Raw genomic sequence first — 16924 nt, forward strand, 5'->3', positions numbered from 1 at the left:
GGTGATTTTTATTTTTAAACCTATTAAACTGCATCTCCTTTCATTTCACTAAAAACAAAAACAAAAACAAAACAAAACAAAAAACCCCTTATTTCTATTTAAGCATATAGAAAACTATTAGGATCTCAAAATGTAGACAATCATTGAGGCATTATAGTAAACACACAGGGGTTCATTTTTATTATTTTATCTACTAGTTAGTATGTTTGAAAATTTACTTAACAAAAAGTAAAAAAAAAAAAAAAGTTATTTTAGAGAGGCTGGTAGGTGACTTGTCTCTCAGTTGATTAAGGAGTTTAAAAAGTATACTTGGAGCAGACATGACAAGAACTTAAATCACAACTCTTCAATCTGTTCCTTTTTCCATTAAATAGCTTAAGATGGGTTCCTCATTCCTTTCATCCCCACAGTGCTGCAAGAGCTCTTTATCTGGTTTTACTTCCCTTTCTCTTCCTTATATTCTAAAGCCTACCCTTCTAAAGAGCACTTGTCAGTTTTCTAAAAATCAAGTCTGCTCAGGCCTAGCCTTCTACTCAAGAACTTTCAAATGGCTTCCTATGGCGGATACAAATGTCTATAGGCTAGTTTAGGGTTAAGGTCTTTCCCATCATGGCCCCACATCTACCATTTCCAGGCTTCTCTCCTCTAGTATCTCTCATCTGTCCCAACTCTCCTTTCCTGCTATCTGGTTTTGTTCATATTGCTCCCTCTACCTCTTTTCTACTAATGAAAACTCACTGTCTTTCAGTTAGCATGTCTGAATCCTTCTGGACTCTGCACATTAGGATAACCTACTTTATCTTCTGAACTCCCTACTGCACTTTAGTAACAGCACTAACAATTCTCAAAATATAACATGACTAGTTCCTATATATACATCACTCAGATCGTGAGCTCCCTGAATACAGAGATCCTGGTCTTACTACAGAATCTGGTACAGTGCCGTGCACATTAGAGGTGCTCAGACATAACAGGAAAATTGGGGAAGTCCTTTTCCTTCTGTCTATCTCACCAACCCTAGTAATTGTAATTCAAACAATGGATTGGTCAATAAGATCTTAGACGATTTTACACCTTACACCGATGCCAGAATAATATTACTTAAAAGCCACATCCAGAATTATGTTACTTATTCAGTACAAATAGGCAATAACTCCTCCAACTTGTCCTTGTTTCTAAGGCTTTCTAGTACTGAACCCTGCAAAGTCACCTCTCCTCTACTCCTTTCCAAAAGAACTCTTCCGATAAGGGTAATTTCAATTTTTTTAAATTCATGGAGATATTTTATTTTTTTTTAAGATTTTATTTATTTATTTGACAGACAGAGATCACAAGTAGGCAGAGAGGCAGGCAGAGAGAGAGGAAGCAGGCTCCCCGCTGAGCAGAGAGCCAGATGCGGGGCTCGATCCCAGGACCCTGGCATCATGACCTGAGCCAAAGGCAGAGGTTTTAACCCACTGAGCCAACCAGGCGCCCCCATGGAGATATTTTAAAGATTTATTTATTTATCAGACCGAGAGCATGTGTATGCGAGCACAAGCAAAGGGAGCAAGGGGAGCAGCAGGCAGAGGGAGAAACAGGCTCCTCCCTAAGCAGGGAGCCCAATTCGGGGCTTGATTCCAGGACCCTGGGATCACGACCTGAACTGAAGGCAGAAGCTTACCTGACTGAGCCACCCAAGCATCCCGATAAGGCTAATTTCTTAAACACTCTCATCTACTATCTACTCAATTAAGTTGAGTTTCTTTCTTTGCCCAAGCTACTTCCTAATCCAGAATACTTTTTCTTCTGTTCTCCATACTCAAGATTCTGATTAAAATGGCATATGCTTCTCTAGTAACCCATCTTTAGACTCTTATTTATTTTATTTACTTAATGTAACACACAGAGAGAGCAGGGGGAGTGGCAGGCAGGCACAGGGAGGAGAAGCAGGCTCCCTGCTGAGCTGGGAGCCCCACACGGAGCTCGATCCCAGGACCCTGGGATCATGACCTGAGCCAAAGGCAGCAGCTTCAACCAACTGAGCCACCCAGGTGCCCCCAACTTTAGACTTCTAAAAAAATTCAGAAATAGAAAGGAAGCTATATATGACACTCAAAGTTATTTCTAATCCCAGAGTAATTCTTTTTGCCTTTTTTAAATTTTAAAATCAATTAACATGTAATTATTAGTTTCAGAGGTAGAGGTCAGTGATTAATCACTCCTATACAATGCCCAGTGTTCATTACATCACATGACCTCCTTAAAGTCCGTCACCCAGTTACCCCATCCCCCACCCACTCCCCTCCAGCAACCCTGTTTCCTATAATTAAGTCTCTTATGGTTTGCCTCCCTCTGATTTTGCCTTGTTTTATTTTTCTCCCCCTTCCCCTAGGATCCTGTTTTGTTTCTTAAATTCCAAGAATGAAATCGTTAACTGTCTTTCTCTGACATGGTCAGCACAATATCCTCTAATCCCATCCACACTACTGCAGATGGCAAGATTTCATTTCGACGGCTGAGTAATATTCCACTGTATACATATTCACCTTCACCTCTTCTTTATCCAGTCATCTGTCAACAGACATCTGGGCTCTTTCCACAGTTTGGCTATTGTGGGTACTGCTGCATAAACATTGGGGTACAGGTGCCCCTTCAGATCACTACATTCCTATCTTTGGGATAAATAACCAATAGTGCAGTTGCTGGGTCACAGGGTAGCCCTATTTTCAACTTCTTAGGAACCTCCATACTGTTTTCCAGAGTGGCTGCACCAGCTTGCATTCCCGCCAACAGTGAACAAGGGTTCCCGTTTCTCCACATCCCTGTCAACATCTTTCGTTTCCTCACATGTTCATTTTAGCCATTCTGACCAGTGTAAGGTGGTATCTCGTTGTGGGTTTGATTTGTATTTCTCCAAGGGTAATTTCTCATCACTCAATTCTCTAATTTCTGTAGCATTTTGTCTAAAATAAACATCTTGGTACCTAATACTACCTAAGAAATTTACCTCTGCATATTTGGGATACCCATTACATTCTTAAAATATTTTTTGTATCTCCAGAGTTGCAGGATAGATAGTAAGAGACAACTCAGACTTTTTAAAAGAATAATAGCCCTAGAGAAATTTGAACAAGGAAATTTTAAGGTAACAGAAACCTGTCTGAAATTTAATGTCAACGGCAACCTGAAAATGCCAAGCACTCCCATACAACCAGTAGTTGCAGATTTTGAGCAACATCAATAAAATATATCCTACAGATCACAATATACATAAAAAGTCTGAGCCTCACACATTATTAAAATATACACCCTAGGGGCATGTGGGTGGCTCAGTCGGTTAAGCATCCAATTCATGATTTTAGTTCAGCTCATGATCTCATCAGTCAGGAGGTTAAGCGCCCCGACCCAGTCGGACTCCCAGCTCAGCAGGGAATCTGCTTGAGGTTTCCCTCCTTTATTCCCCCCCCCCCCGACTCATATATACTCTCTCAAATAAATATTAAAAAAATACACACCCTCGGGACGCCTGGGTGGCTCAGTTGGTTAAGCGGCTGCCTTCGGCTCGGGTCATGATCCCGGCGTCCTGGGATCGAGTCCCACATCGGGCTCCTTGCTCGGCAGGGAGCCTGCTTCTCCCTCTGCCTCTGCCTGCCTCTCTGTCTGCCTGTGCTTGCTCGCTCTCTCTCCCTCTATCACTGACAAATAAATAAATAAATAATCTAAAAAAAAAAAAAAAATACACACCCTCTTTCCAAATCAATATTTGTAACAGATGAGTAATATTTAATGTGCATTATCAAGGCAAGAAAAAGCATTAGAATATATCCATTAAATTCAAATCCTTATTCATTCCAAACCAAATAAATGAGAATGGAACAATAACCTCCTCTCATATAGCCAAAAGAAACTTCAAAATAATTTTGATACACAGTATGCATATAAAAAATGCGCTCATGGCGACCACTTTCAGTAAGAGACCAGCCCCTGGGAATTTTTTATTCTTTAGTTTCAGAAGTCGACCGCAAAAAATACACAGAACCTGGCAGCTTACAAGGTCATCTTGTTTTCATTTGTTAGAAGAAATAAGATGGGCCACTGCAAATGAACTATTCATTAAGAAGACAACTTTTCTACCTATTTGTTGTAATCCAGTGTAACAATGTATTTACTCCTTAAATAAGGAGACAGCACCAAAAAGCACCTGACGACCATTTAAAATAAAACAGACATCATTAAACACTTTCAAAAGATTGACAGCAGAACAAGAACCAAATACTTACCCAAAGTAGGATGCAAATTAAAATTAAATTCTCTACCCACAACTGTGTCCAGCAGAGCGGCTACATCTGCGGCTATAGCACACGTATTGCATAAGGCAGTATTGCGGTGGACAGGGCTGCAGTCCCAAAAGGGTCACAGGAAAAGTGCCTGCCCGCAGAAGTTCCCTGAGTACATAACCCAATCTAAAAGCCACTCCCAGTCTTCATTCCAGTGTCGTTCAATACAAGAATTAAGAACTAAGAAGTAATAAGGTAAAGGAAAAGAGTACACAATCAGGTTTTGAGAAAAGTTTGCAGGTTGCAGTGTATTGCAGAAGTATGAAAATATGACATTACTCTTTGGATTGGGCCTGTGATCTATGGGATGGAGAAGCCAGAAGTCAGACTTGATTTCCAAGTGAAATTATCAACCTGCAAGCCCCTATAAAGCCTAATTCTTTTAAGCTACGAATTTTAAAAATCAATGGCTTTATCCTCTTCTGTTGAGTCTTTCTTAGAGACTCCTAAAAATGCATAAGCTTTTTGAGACATCTTAAACTCTAAGACACATTGCACCAATGATTTTAGTGTCATACAGATAATAAGCAGTATGCCATCTTCTTTACCACTTTTTTAAAAGAAAATTGAGAAAAATAAATCTCCAGTTCTGGTAGAATGATAGCACAATCTATAATGAGAGCTTAGCCTATTGGTGTGAACATGTCCTACAAACAAACATAGACTATAATTTAAAATAAAATTACAACATATAGCAAGAATAGTTTTACTTGGCATTTGTTAGTATAATAGGCTATAAATTCACATGCTTGCAAAAGTGGAGATAAAACAACAATCAGCAAATTTGTAAGTCACCAGGAAGCTGAAGGTTTGGAAAAAAGGTAGCTATTTCCACTTTAATCTGATCCTTTGAGTAGTGGTACGGGAGCAGACTCAAGAACAAAAAATGAGAGCAACCAAGGATAATTTACTAAAATTCACCTTAAAAAGATTGAATCTGCCATCTTGGATCTCTGCACCTGGTGTAACTTCCATAGTACAGTCTTCGGCCTAAGTTAAATAACATATTCCCCATTAAGATACCACATAATTTTTAATTGATAGGCCATATAAAGAAAAACTAGCTGTGGCTAGTCTGTGACTTGAAACTAAGAACATCAGATAATCATTAATATGAAATTAAAAGGGAAGGAAGGGCAAAAAACAAACATGGTAAACAGAATGAAAATTTTAAACTATCTTAGAGCATTTAACCACCTTAACAGGGAAAAAGTGATTTATCTGGGGAGTAAAATTTGGGACTGTAGAAAAGCCTGGGGTATTCTGGAATATTTACTAATTACCGTAATTTTATTTGTAGTAGAGGTAACTGGTATAACTTCAAGTCCCATTCGTATCCTCTTTTGTTTTTCACAGTAAGCTTTCCAGGTATCTTCATTAAACCCATAATTAAAATAATCAGAAAGATCAGCACCTAAAGATAAAGCACAGTGTTAGTGTACAAATATGTCAATCCTATTTTTATGCAGTATATAAAAGAAACTATAATATAAATTTAGTGTTCTATCAGTTTTATCACCCCTTCTAATTTTTCCCACTTACTGTCATAAAGGAATGGTACTATAAAAATTTTTGATCAAAAGTATTTCCTTCAAGCCAGAGTACTATGCTAAGCAAAGTAAGTCAGAGAAAGACAAACACCATATGACTGCACTCATGTGGAATTTAAGAAACAAAACAAACGAACATAGGGGGTAAAAAAATATTTCCTTTAGAAACGGCATTACAATAAAAACAATATTCAAATCCACTTTAGTATGATACAGTAAGATTTAATTATACAGGCCATTCTTATTCCTCATCTACTTAAAACAAGAAAAATTACATTAAAAATAATATTCTAAATGGGTGCTAAAAAAAAACTTTTCTAATGACTATCTGTACTAAAAATCTTTTCAAACAGATACAATCCACAATAATCTTACCTGGTTTACGCCATGGTTTATCTTCAAAGGAATCCAAATCTACCTCCAAGAGTGGAACTCCATTAATGCTTCCAGGTGCATCAAGGTCCACCCCTTTGACTTTTGTCCCTATTTTATAAAATTACAAAATGGTGAAGGAGCTGTTATTAGCAAAAAGCTGAGAGATATCACAGAAAAGGGAAACCATTAACTCCTTTTTACTACCGATAGCACTAAATACAGCAAAGGTTCCAAACAATGCATTAGAGTTATTTTTAACATAAATAAAAGGTGAGATCAAACTTTATGAAGCAGCTGAAAAATTAACTGGACTGAGAGTTTAGGTGCTAGCTGCTTATAAGGAATTCCTGTACCAACAGGAAGTTGCTAACTTCCATGTTTTAAATCACTTTTTTGTACAGCCTGTGAGCTTAGTCTTTACCTTTTCAAAGGGTTGTAAAACAAACAAGAAAGCCAAGCATGTGATTGGAATCCTGTGACCCACACAGCCTAAAATATTACAGAAAATGTGTCCAGGGGTACCTGGTTGGCTCAGCCAGTTAAGCATCTGCTCTCAGCTCAGGTCATGATCCTAGGGTCGTGAGATCGAGCCTCACAATAAGCCCCCGGCTCAGCAGGGGCTTCTGCTTCTCCCTCTCTCTCTGTGTGCTCATACATGTGCTCTCTATTTCTAGTAAATAAATAACATCTTAAAAAAAAAATTTGCCCGTCTCTGTCATGTATGGTCAAAACCACTTGTTTTCACAGAGCTTTAAGAATTCTACCTATTTATGACCTTCATAATGTGCCTTATTTTCCTATTTATACAGTTACAAATACAAGTTTTACCTGTAGTTCCATAAACTCTTCCCCCTGTTTTGATGTTAAGATTTACAGGTGCTGTACCGTAACTCCTAAAAACAAAATAAAAATTATACTAAGAAACTTAAAACAGCAATATATTCAATGCGTACAAATAAATTATACACCCACATAGTAACTACATGAATTAACAATGACTCACACATTTCGGAAAACGTTCTAAACTAATTAAAAATTATATTTTTTAAAAGTCTACCATTTTTTCCATCTAAAAAACCTACCTGCTATGAAGTCAGTATCTCACCATACCAAACTTCGTTTAAGAAATTTGGCTAAGAGGAAAAAAGTCTATATACCTTGTCTTCATTTTCTCACCTCCTAGTTATTCAATATGCAGCAATCCTGCAATAAAGAAATTTCTCCATCTTGTTTCCAAGTCCAGTGACCTCCCTGTAATCCTCCCTGCACTGGTTACTATTGATAAATCCCTCTTTCTAATACCCATAGGGTATTTTTACCCATAAAAATGAATTCATTTATATTAAATCTAAAAATAAATCTAGGGTGATAAAGTAGAAAAGTGTTTGGAAGTAGTCTGTGGTTAATGACTAAAGAAATAAGAAAGAAATTCCTAGAATGCTAGTAAAGTCCCATATTTTGATCTGGGTGGTTATATGAATGTACACATATGAAAAAATTATTGAGCTATACTTTTTTTTTTTTTAAGATTTTATTTATTTATTTGACAGAGAGAAATCACAAGTAGACTGAGAGGCAGGCAGAGAGAGAGAGAGAGAAGGAAGCAGGCTCCCTGCTGAGCAGAGAGCCCGATGCGGGACTCGATCCCAGGACCCTGAGATCATGACCTGAGCCGAAGGCAGCGGCTTAACCCACTGAGCCACCCAGGAGCCCCTGAGCTATACTTTTTTAATGTAATATAATATACACATGACAAAGGAAAAAAAATAGAAAATCTGAAGTCAGACCCAGGTTCAAATACAAGTTTTGTCAATTACTACTTGTATAACCCTGGCTAAGTCACTTAAGACCTCATGGATTTTGTATAAATTTTCTGTAACATGGGTTTACATACAGTTCTCTACCTCTGCATACAATGCATTCTCGTATATGAAGAGGAAAATCAAATACACTAACCGAAACAGACTAAAACATAATAAGACCTCAATGTTTTCAATGATATATTTCTCACATTATATTCATGTTATTTAATTTACTTCTTTATTCTCACAAATTCAGGTAATTGGACTTGTAAAGATTCACTATTTCTGATCTGCCTAATAATTTCCACTTTTTATCTACAATGTACTAAAATTATGAGACTTAAGTTATTCACTTTCATGAGCACCATCATTTTTCAGTTTTCTGCTTAAAAATGATATATAAAAAGTGAAAAATAAATGTAATAAAATATTCAAATAATTGTAGAAAGCTCCACTGCTATAAATGCAGAAACTATGAAATAACCCAAATTAAACTGTCACTGTCAGGTAGTACTACCATACAATCCTGAGGTGTTTAAATCATTTCAAGGACATTAATTCATCAGTAAATGCTTAAATACAAAGAATGCATCAGGCATAGTTCTAGGCTAAGGAATGAGAATGACGAACTGAGCAAATATAGCTCCTGTCCCACAATGCTTACACTTCAACAATCTAAATCCAGCACAGCAAAAGCACTTTGGGGTTATCTATATCTGAGTTCTAGCTGTTTAAAAGTCAAATGTATAGGGGCGCCTGGGTGGCTCAGTCAAGGTTAAGTGTCTGTCTTCAGCTCAGGTCATGATCTCAGGGTCCTGGGATTGAGCCCTGGGTAGGGCTCCCTGCTCAGAGGAAAGTCTGCTTTCCCCTCTCCCTCTCTCCCTCCCCCTGCTTGCTCTTGCTCTCTCTGAAATAATAAAATTAAAAATTTTTTTTAAAAAGCCAAATGTACAAAAATCAAGTAGTCTCTAAATGGTCCTCTTATAGAATTGCTAAGGATAAAACAAAGTAATTTTCATAAAAGTCTTAATGATAAGTTTAATAAATGAGCCTCTTGATTCCCACCCAGCTATTTTCCCTTCTATGTTTTGCCTTTAAAACCCCACTTTTCAGGGCACCTGCGCGGCTCAGTCAGCTAAGTGTCCGACTCTGTGATTTCAGCTCAGGTCATGAATCTCACATGAGTTCAACCCATGAAGGGCTCCATACTCAGTGCAGCCTCCCCCCTCCCCCTCTGCTGCTCCTCCCCCTGCTCTCTCATTCTCTGTCTCTAATAAATAAATAAAATGTAAAAAAATAACACCATCACTTTTCTTTTTTAAAACAACTAAGGCTGGGACGCCTGGGTGGCTCAGTTGGTTAAGCAGCTGCCTTCGGCTCAGGTCATGATCCCGACGTCATGGGATCGAGTCCCACATCGGGCTCCTTGCTCCGCAGGGAGCTTGCTTCTCCCTCTGACTGCCTGCCTGTGCTCGCTCGCGCTCCCTCGCTCTCTGACAAATAAATAAATAAAATCTTAAAACAAAACAAAACAACTAAGGCTTTGGTATTCATGTGTATAAAGAAGCTTAGCTGTTTGGAAAATTGCACTTAAGCTGATCTGATGCCTTCCATCAGACCCCCATGAGGTCTCAGGATTCTCTAGGTGCCAGACCTTACATATTTGGGTTTTTAAGAAACTTCAAAATAAATGCATCAAAAAAATGTATTTTAACCTACTCCTTCTACATTACCCATACATGCTAATATACTTTTAGGGACTCAATTAACTGCTCTACAAAGCTCTAAGTCATTGAGTCCTTTATTTCACTCTGCATCCACAACCAGTCACCCATGTTACCGCTGTTATGCACTCCAATGTGTCATTTTCCATCCATCCCTATACTGCTGCCACAGGCTTAGTCTGGCTTATCATCTCATGCAGACAATTCAAATGTATTAATTTCTTTCTATTCAGTCCACCTCAACTACTGCTCCAAGTTATCTTTTCAAATAAACTAACCTACTTAAAAACCTTTAAAGGTACTAACTCCCTCAAGTGGTTCCAATCACCTTTTCCCATCTTCCATATTCTCCAGCCCTGTAGTGTCTCTAAGCCAATGCTTCAACTACAGCTCAGGAGTGTCGTCTGCTAAATCATCAGTCCTCTTCCTCCTGACTCAAGAATTATTCAAAGTTCATACACTATCTCTTCTAGGACCTTTTCCTAAACAGGTGTAGGCTTTTAGCAACTCTCCTCTCAAAGTTTTCAATTCACTATTCTATTTCTATTTCAGCACTTAAACCTCACTGGAAGTATTTGCTCACATGTCTATCTTCCTCACTACTTCTAGTAAATAAGGACTTTATTACTTTTCATAGTCTCATCATCAACTAATGTAGTGCCAACAAACATTTTTAAGTGTTTAGCAAAGGAGGAATCCCAAAGGTAAGAAACCACTTTTCTGTGCAAGCTTACAGATAAAATGAACTTTGTAACAAAAGTATGTTGCCTGAAAAAAAAATGCTATTTTGTACTTTCTGACTGCTAAACCCATTTAGTATCGCTCCTGGAATATAATTTGCTCTTTAAATTTGCTTCTGAAAATTCTGTGCAAAAAGTTGAATATTCATCAAATTTTATTTTCTCATAGACTCTTCCAGTTTTCAAGAGATATATCTTGAAATATCAAGGTTAAGTTTTACACCCTTCAGAAAGACCTGTAAGTTACTCTGAAATGCAAAAAGAAAAAAATAAAATAAAAAGTAGATCAACTGAAGGGTAGAAGCATGGACAGAGATACATACATTTACACGTATACACCCAGCAAAATGTGAATTGTGTAATCTAAATGATGGGTAAGGGGCGCCTGGGTGGCTCAGTGGGTTAAGCTGCTGCCTTCGGCTCAGGTCATGATCTCAGCGTCCTGGGATCGAGTCCCGCATCGGGCTCTCTGCTCAGCAGGGAGCCTGCTTCCCTCTCTCTTTCTCTGGCTGCCTCTCTGTCTACTTGTGATTTCTCTCTGTCAAATTAATAAATAAAGTCTTTAAAAAAAAATTATTTAAAAAAAATAAATGATGGGTAAGATGGGTGTTCACACAATTCTTTCAACTTTCTTAGATAATCTGAAATTTTTCATGTTGAAATACTGAGGAAAAGCTGTTTAGTCAACAAACATTTACTGAATATTTACTATATGTAAAGCACTTTGAGGAAAAGGGAAATACATAAACAATGGTTTCTACTCAAGGACTTTGATGTCTAAAGTGATAAACATGAACCAACATAACTACATTTCATGAATCTGGAAATTGCTGTAAGAAATAAAGTTCAGGACTGCGGTGGCTGCAGGGATGACCAGAAACTACTAAACACCTATAGAAGTAAAGTAGAATTTCATAAAAACCTAATGGTGGCTGTGAAGGCCCTGATGCCATGAATGTCAATTGATCTCTTTGGATGGTCAAGAATTTATTGTACAAAGAGAACATACACTAACATCCAGAACAATAAAAGCCATGTTGAGCGGCCCAGGTCCGTTTGCTGAGAACAAACTAATGAAGTCAATTTTAGAGAGATCTCTTCACATGTGCTATCGAAAGTATGCGTGTATTTTACCTACAAGGTTTACTACACTAACCACTCCAGAGATTCCTGAATTCCCAGCTGCACCTAAAATTGCAATGAAACTGCTAATGGCTGCAAACTTCCTAGATTGGTAAATAATAAAATTGTAACAAACTATTAGCTTTTCTCAGTTAAAAAAAAAAAAAAGAAGGAAAAAAAAATTAAGTTCAGAAAACGTACCACGGGAGTCTATGTACATTCAATATTTAAATGTAATTTCTACCAAAAATTTGGTCATATTAATAAAATAAACACTATTTGCTTTAACTGTTAAATAAAATTATTTGTATTTGGGACACCTGGGTGGCTCAGCGGGTTAAGCCTCTGCCTTCGGCTCAGGTGATCTTAGGGTCCTGGGATCGAGTCCTGCATCAGGCTCTCTGCTCAGCAGGGAGCCGGCTTTCCCTTCTCTCTCTGCCTGCCTCTCTGCCTACTTGTGATCTCTCTCTGTCAAATAAATTAAAATAAAATCTTTAAAAAATAAACAAATAAAAATAAAATTTGTATTTGCAACTACAGAAGAGTATTTACTACATACACGTGACTACAGTGTTCCTTTTGCATAATGCAGATGGCAAAGGCCTATTAACATAAAGGTCTACTGTCATTATATGTAAGCCCAACATTAAGTTTTTAAGCGGACATGAGAATACTGAGAGTTATCTACCCCTAACATTACTGTCTCTTCTCAACCCTGATCTCTAGAGTTATAAAATTATAGAGTCCTTACTATAGTGTGAAATGGACCGTGAGAATAACTGAGTTACCTTTAAGCTCCTAAAATAACTTTTGAAAAAAAAATAGCTTTAGTATAGAAATAAAATATTCAAAACTATTTATCTATATATTGCTTGATTCCAGATAAGGCTGTATAATGAATTACAGTGCAACTTATGAAAAGTTTGTGCTCCCAATGCACAAGCACTGTATTATGTATCTAACCTGATAAACCACAAAAAAACACTCTTATTCTGCCACCATAACAAAATCACATTCGGTACTTTAATATATTCCCTTCTAGCCTTTCTCTAAAATTCTTCATGTGCTCAATGATCTAATGACAGTTGATTCACTAGATTCAGTTTTACAGACCATAAAACTTAAGACAACGTATTATCTTAAAATGCCAACAGAATAATTAACTTCAAAAACACACTATGAAGAGCAAAAATAAAAAAACTTTTGATACTGTTTTTATTGGACAAAAAAATTTTAAAAACCTAAACTCAGTTTTGGATAATATAATGGAAGCACAATATAGATGAAATCTGTAATTTAAAGTTTTCTAACTCTAACTAAAGAATTGGACTCCTCAATTTATGAAAACATCTTGATTTCAGAAATCAAAAACAGCTGCTTCCATGGCATTTTATCTAATAAACTATCTTTAAGAAAGAAATATTTTCATGGTGAAATTCCTTTTTGTCATGAGAACTGAAACAACACTACTGATTTCAGGTGTACAACATAATGATCTGATATATGTATGCTCTGAAAAATGATTACAGTTACTTATCACCCATCACCACACTGTTCTGTATTTTTTCTTGTGATGAGAACTTTTAAGATCTACTCTTCCAGAAACTCACAGTGAAATTTTAAGACTTCTTGCACATCATGGTAAGATGGAAATATGTAAAAACAATGGAATCAACCACCACTGGTTTGATATAAGCATGCTACCCTTGATTTAGGCACACAACTGTTAGTTAAAAATAACTTACCACCCTGATGACTCAGTCAGTGGAGTATCCAATTCTTGGTTTCAGCTCAGGTCACGATCTCAGGGTCATAAGGTTGAGCCCCATGTAGGGCTCCACACTCAGCAGGGAGTCTCCTTGAGATTGTCTCCCCCTCTCTCTGCCCCTCCCGCCTATATGCGTGCACATTCTCTCTCTCTCTCTCTCTCAAATAAATAAATCTTAAAACAAAACAAAACAACTTACCCATACTGTGGTGCGCCCGTTTTAATGTCTCCTATAGTGACATGAACATCATCCTCATCATCATCACTGTCACTATCACTATCATCTTCAGTCTCGGTCACTTTCTATACCAACATAAACAATTATAAAATACATTCAATAATTCATCTCAACATCTAATATGAGTAACTGAAAAAGTAACCATTTTGTGTTTTTTGAAGTACAGTTTTAGAGAAAAATTATAATTTCATAGCACTGTTACCTCATGTGTAACTGTTATACATGATAAACAGGGATAAGAATGTAAAGTAAAATCTTTTCTTAGCATCATCTTTTTGTAAATAACACCTCACGTATTTTTTCCTATGATTTACAACTGCTTCTCTGAAAAAAAAATCTAAGGCATTGTACTAAGATATTTAGAACATAAATTATAAAAAGTAAGTATCTGAGGAATTTTTATCAAGAATATGAAGAGGAAAACAATTAACTTTAAGAGTCATGGTTAAAAGACACCAAACAGTTAAGGAGCTGTTCAGTTATTCTTGTCATTCATTTACAGTAAGAAGAGTCCCTGGATGCAAATGATTGAGGAACTACTTTGTTTCTATGAGCATAAAGTGGGACCATTTACAAAGGCTTTGTTTTGGCTCTAAAAGGCAATTTTGTGGTTAGTCGCAGAATAGTAAACAAAAAAGTAGGTCACCTAGGCAAACTATTTTTTTGTATACAAGTTCAAGCCTGCAGAATAATGATTTCCTTCCTTTCATAGGATCAGAATGTTAAAATATTCGTAAAACCAATAATACGTGTTTACCCCCCAAAACAACACTTTTAACAGGCATGACTGAAGTTAGAGAATATCACATATTTATGTAAAAACATATTGTTCCAAAATTATGACAATCAAATTTAGGCTGTGGGACTTTAATGTTTTCCTTGAAAATGAGGTTCATTATGATCTCTTTAGTTGAGCTACAATCACTCAGTTCCTTGATAGCAGTCAGCTTCAAGCCTTCACACATGCTCCACTTAGTTCATGGAAAGTCTCTTTCCACTACTGCCTCTCAGCACTTTGCTTTTGATGGCACCAGATGAGATGAAATATAAGAGCAGTCCAGATCACGCCGGACACTGAAAGTCATGTTCAATTTGTGGCTTTCTTCCTAAGTGAAGGGGAAACTACTATAAAGACTTTAAACAGAGAAGTAACTAAATTTTAAAGCCTTATGTTACCGGTTTCGGCACGCCATTTTCAGCAGTTTCGTCTTCAATTCCAGATGGAGGATTAGCACTACAAACAACAGAAATAAGCGCACAAGTCTGGTATTACTTTCCAGAAGTACAGACAGAGTATACTAGTATTTTTTAAAAGCTCTGATAGTTTACTAAAATTACTGTCTCCACTGGAAAAGAAAAAGGATGGCAAAAACTTTGTGTGCTATTCTGCTATTCCTACTGCTTTGCATAACACCCATATTGAACATTCAAAGTAGAATAGAACTGCCAAATGATGTCAAATTGCAAATCTGACAATGGTCTATAATTCAAGTTTTCTTATTATTTTAAAAATATGCATCACACTTCATTTTATTTAGCCTAACAATTGGATATACGTTATTTCATAAAAGACACATTTTAAGATTTAAAAGAAGTTTATCTTCACATAAGACTGCCTTTCCATTTGATGCCAATTAGTAGCTCCAGGCCTAATTTTGATGCATTAAAAAACAAATTACTTTTTGAAGGTCAATCAATACCTGAATTTGCCATATTAAAGCAAAACTGATATAAAATAATAAACCCCTCTTTTCTCATGAGACTCAAGCATATGGTCATTAATTACCAAATAAAACTTGTAGTACTGTTGTGTAACTGGCTTCTTATATTTTAATAAGTATGATTTCTATAGTGGCAACTAGCCATTAACCTCACTTTCTAGTAAAAAAAACCCAAGGACAAAGCAACTAACTCATATTTAGTAGGTTTTCTACGAAAAACCTCCAGATCTTTATATAGTTCAAACATCTTTTCATTAGATTTCTGCTTATCTCTTCTATACCCTACTTTGTGCCAAGCAGTTTTTATATACATGAATTTAATCCCTACATGGTATTTTACAATACAATCCTCATGTAAAGCAAAAATGAAGGATTAAAAACTGAAAATTTAATTGGGCGCCTGGGTGTTTCAGTTGATGAAGCAACTGCCTTCAGCCCAAGTCATGATCCTGAAATCCTAGGATCAAGTGCCACAATGGCTCCCTGCTCCGCAAGAAGTCTGCTTCTCCTTCTGACCCTCTGCCCATCATGCTCTCTCTCAAATAAAATCTTTAAAAGCAAAAACAAAAAAAACCTTAATATGTACTTATTAAAAAAAAACCTGAAAATTTAAATGCTATTTTACTTGTGATACTTCTTGACCCAAGAAAATAAATATACAACTATAATTCTTTAGTAAACTTAGCCCCTGCTTAATTAAGTTTCTAGGTAGCCAGAAACAAGTTCAGTTTGCCACAAAACAGTATATTTAGCCAAAACTTGGACAAATAAAACATGACAAAATTGGAGACAATGGTTGCAATGGTTAAGATGTTTTAACAATGAACCAGACACCAAAAAGCTGGGGAGAACTCTCATAGCAAGGACTCTTCTCAGTTAGGGCAAGGTGATGATGCACCAAGCTAAATACTAGAACACAGGTTTGGTGAACATGCCTTCCCCAGTACTTTCTAAGTTTTAATTCCCTATCACCATTAAAATGCTAGAAACAAAAAATTATAAGCTTTCCCTAGAAAAATTAAGTTTTATGGGTTGAAATTTTCCATAGGATAAGATAAACTTATAAGCTCTTCAAATAAAATTTTAGTAAAAAATACAAAGACATTTGACAGTAATACTCAGAGAAGATAGAAGACTTCCCTCTAATACATTTAAACAAGCTGAATATAGAAAAATTAAACAATGTGCAATCAGAAAGTAAGCTTTAAGAATTACAACCAAGAACTTATACCAACAAAATGAAGGGAATAGATTAGCTCACAAAAAAACTGCATTTAACATTGATTCTTGAACAATTTAAAAAACAGGGTATGAAAAAATTGTAACGACTTATAACTATAAGCTACACAAATTACAACTTTGTGGGTAAGAATAGGGTTAGGAACTGGGTTGGATACACAGATTTTAATGATAAAATTTCACAAGATAGCAATGAGTGAAAAAAACTTCCAAATTTGGGGATATTTTTAAGTGAAGAAGAATCCCTTTCAGCATCCCTTATGTTAATTCTATTTCCATGTCTCACATCTTCCCTCCATTTACTTTTTTAAAAATGCAGACATACC

General features: G+C 36.4%; 1 protein-coding gene and 1 pseudogene across 26 annotated transcripts in view; one reads left to right on the top strand and one right to left on the bottom strand.

Moving 5' to 3' along the window:
• Positions 1 to 16924, bottom strand: part of FIP1L1 (factor interacting with PAPOLA and CPSF1) — a 76112-nt gene that overhangs the window by 53848 nt on the left and 5340 nt on the right. For 15 of the 26 annotated variants that reach the window (XM_059161470.1, XM_059161454.1, XM_059161380.1 and 12 more), the window contains 5 exons: positions 14815 to 14872; positions 13600 to 13703; positions 7073 to 7137; positions 6245 to 6352; positions 5603 to 5733 (listed from right to left, as the gene is read on the bottom strand). In XM_059161470.1, coding sequence (XP_059017453.1) covers positions 5603 to 5733; positions 6245 to 6352; positions 7073 to 7137; positions 13600 to 13703; positions 14815 to 14872 — 466 coding nt within the window. Of the gene's footprint in view, positions 1 to 5240; positions 5310 to 5602; positions 5734 to 6244; positions 6353 to 7072; positions 7138 to 13599; positions 13704 to 14814; positions 14873 to 16924 lie in introns of all 26 variants that reach the window. The other 11 variants (XM_059161344.1, XM_059161255.1, XM_059161411.1 and 8 more) reach the window with 2 other exon arrangements.
• LOC131818602 (elongin-C-like) lies at positions 11461 to 11748 on the top strand (annotated as a pseudogene).

Source organism: Mustela lutreola, chromosome 1 (genome assembly GCF_030435805.1).
Source record: "Mustela lutreola isolate mMusLut2 chromosome 1, mMusLut2.pri, whole genome shotgun sequence".
NCBI lineage: Eukaryota > Metazoa > Chordata > Mammalia > Carnivora > Mustelidae > Mustela > Mustela lutreola.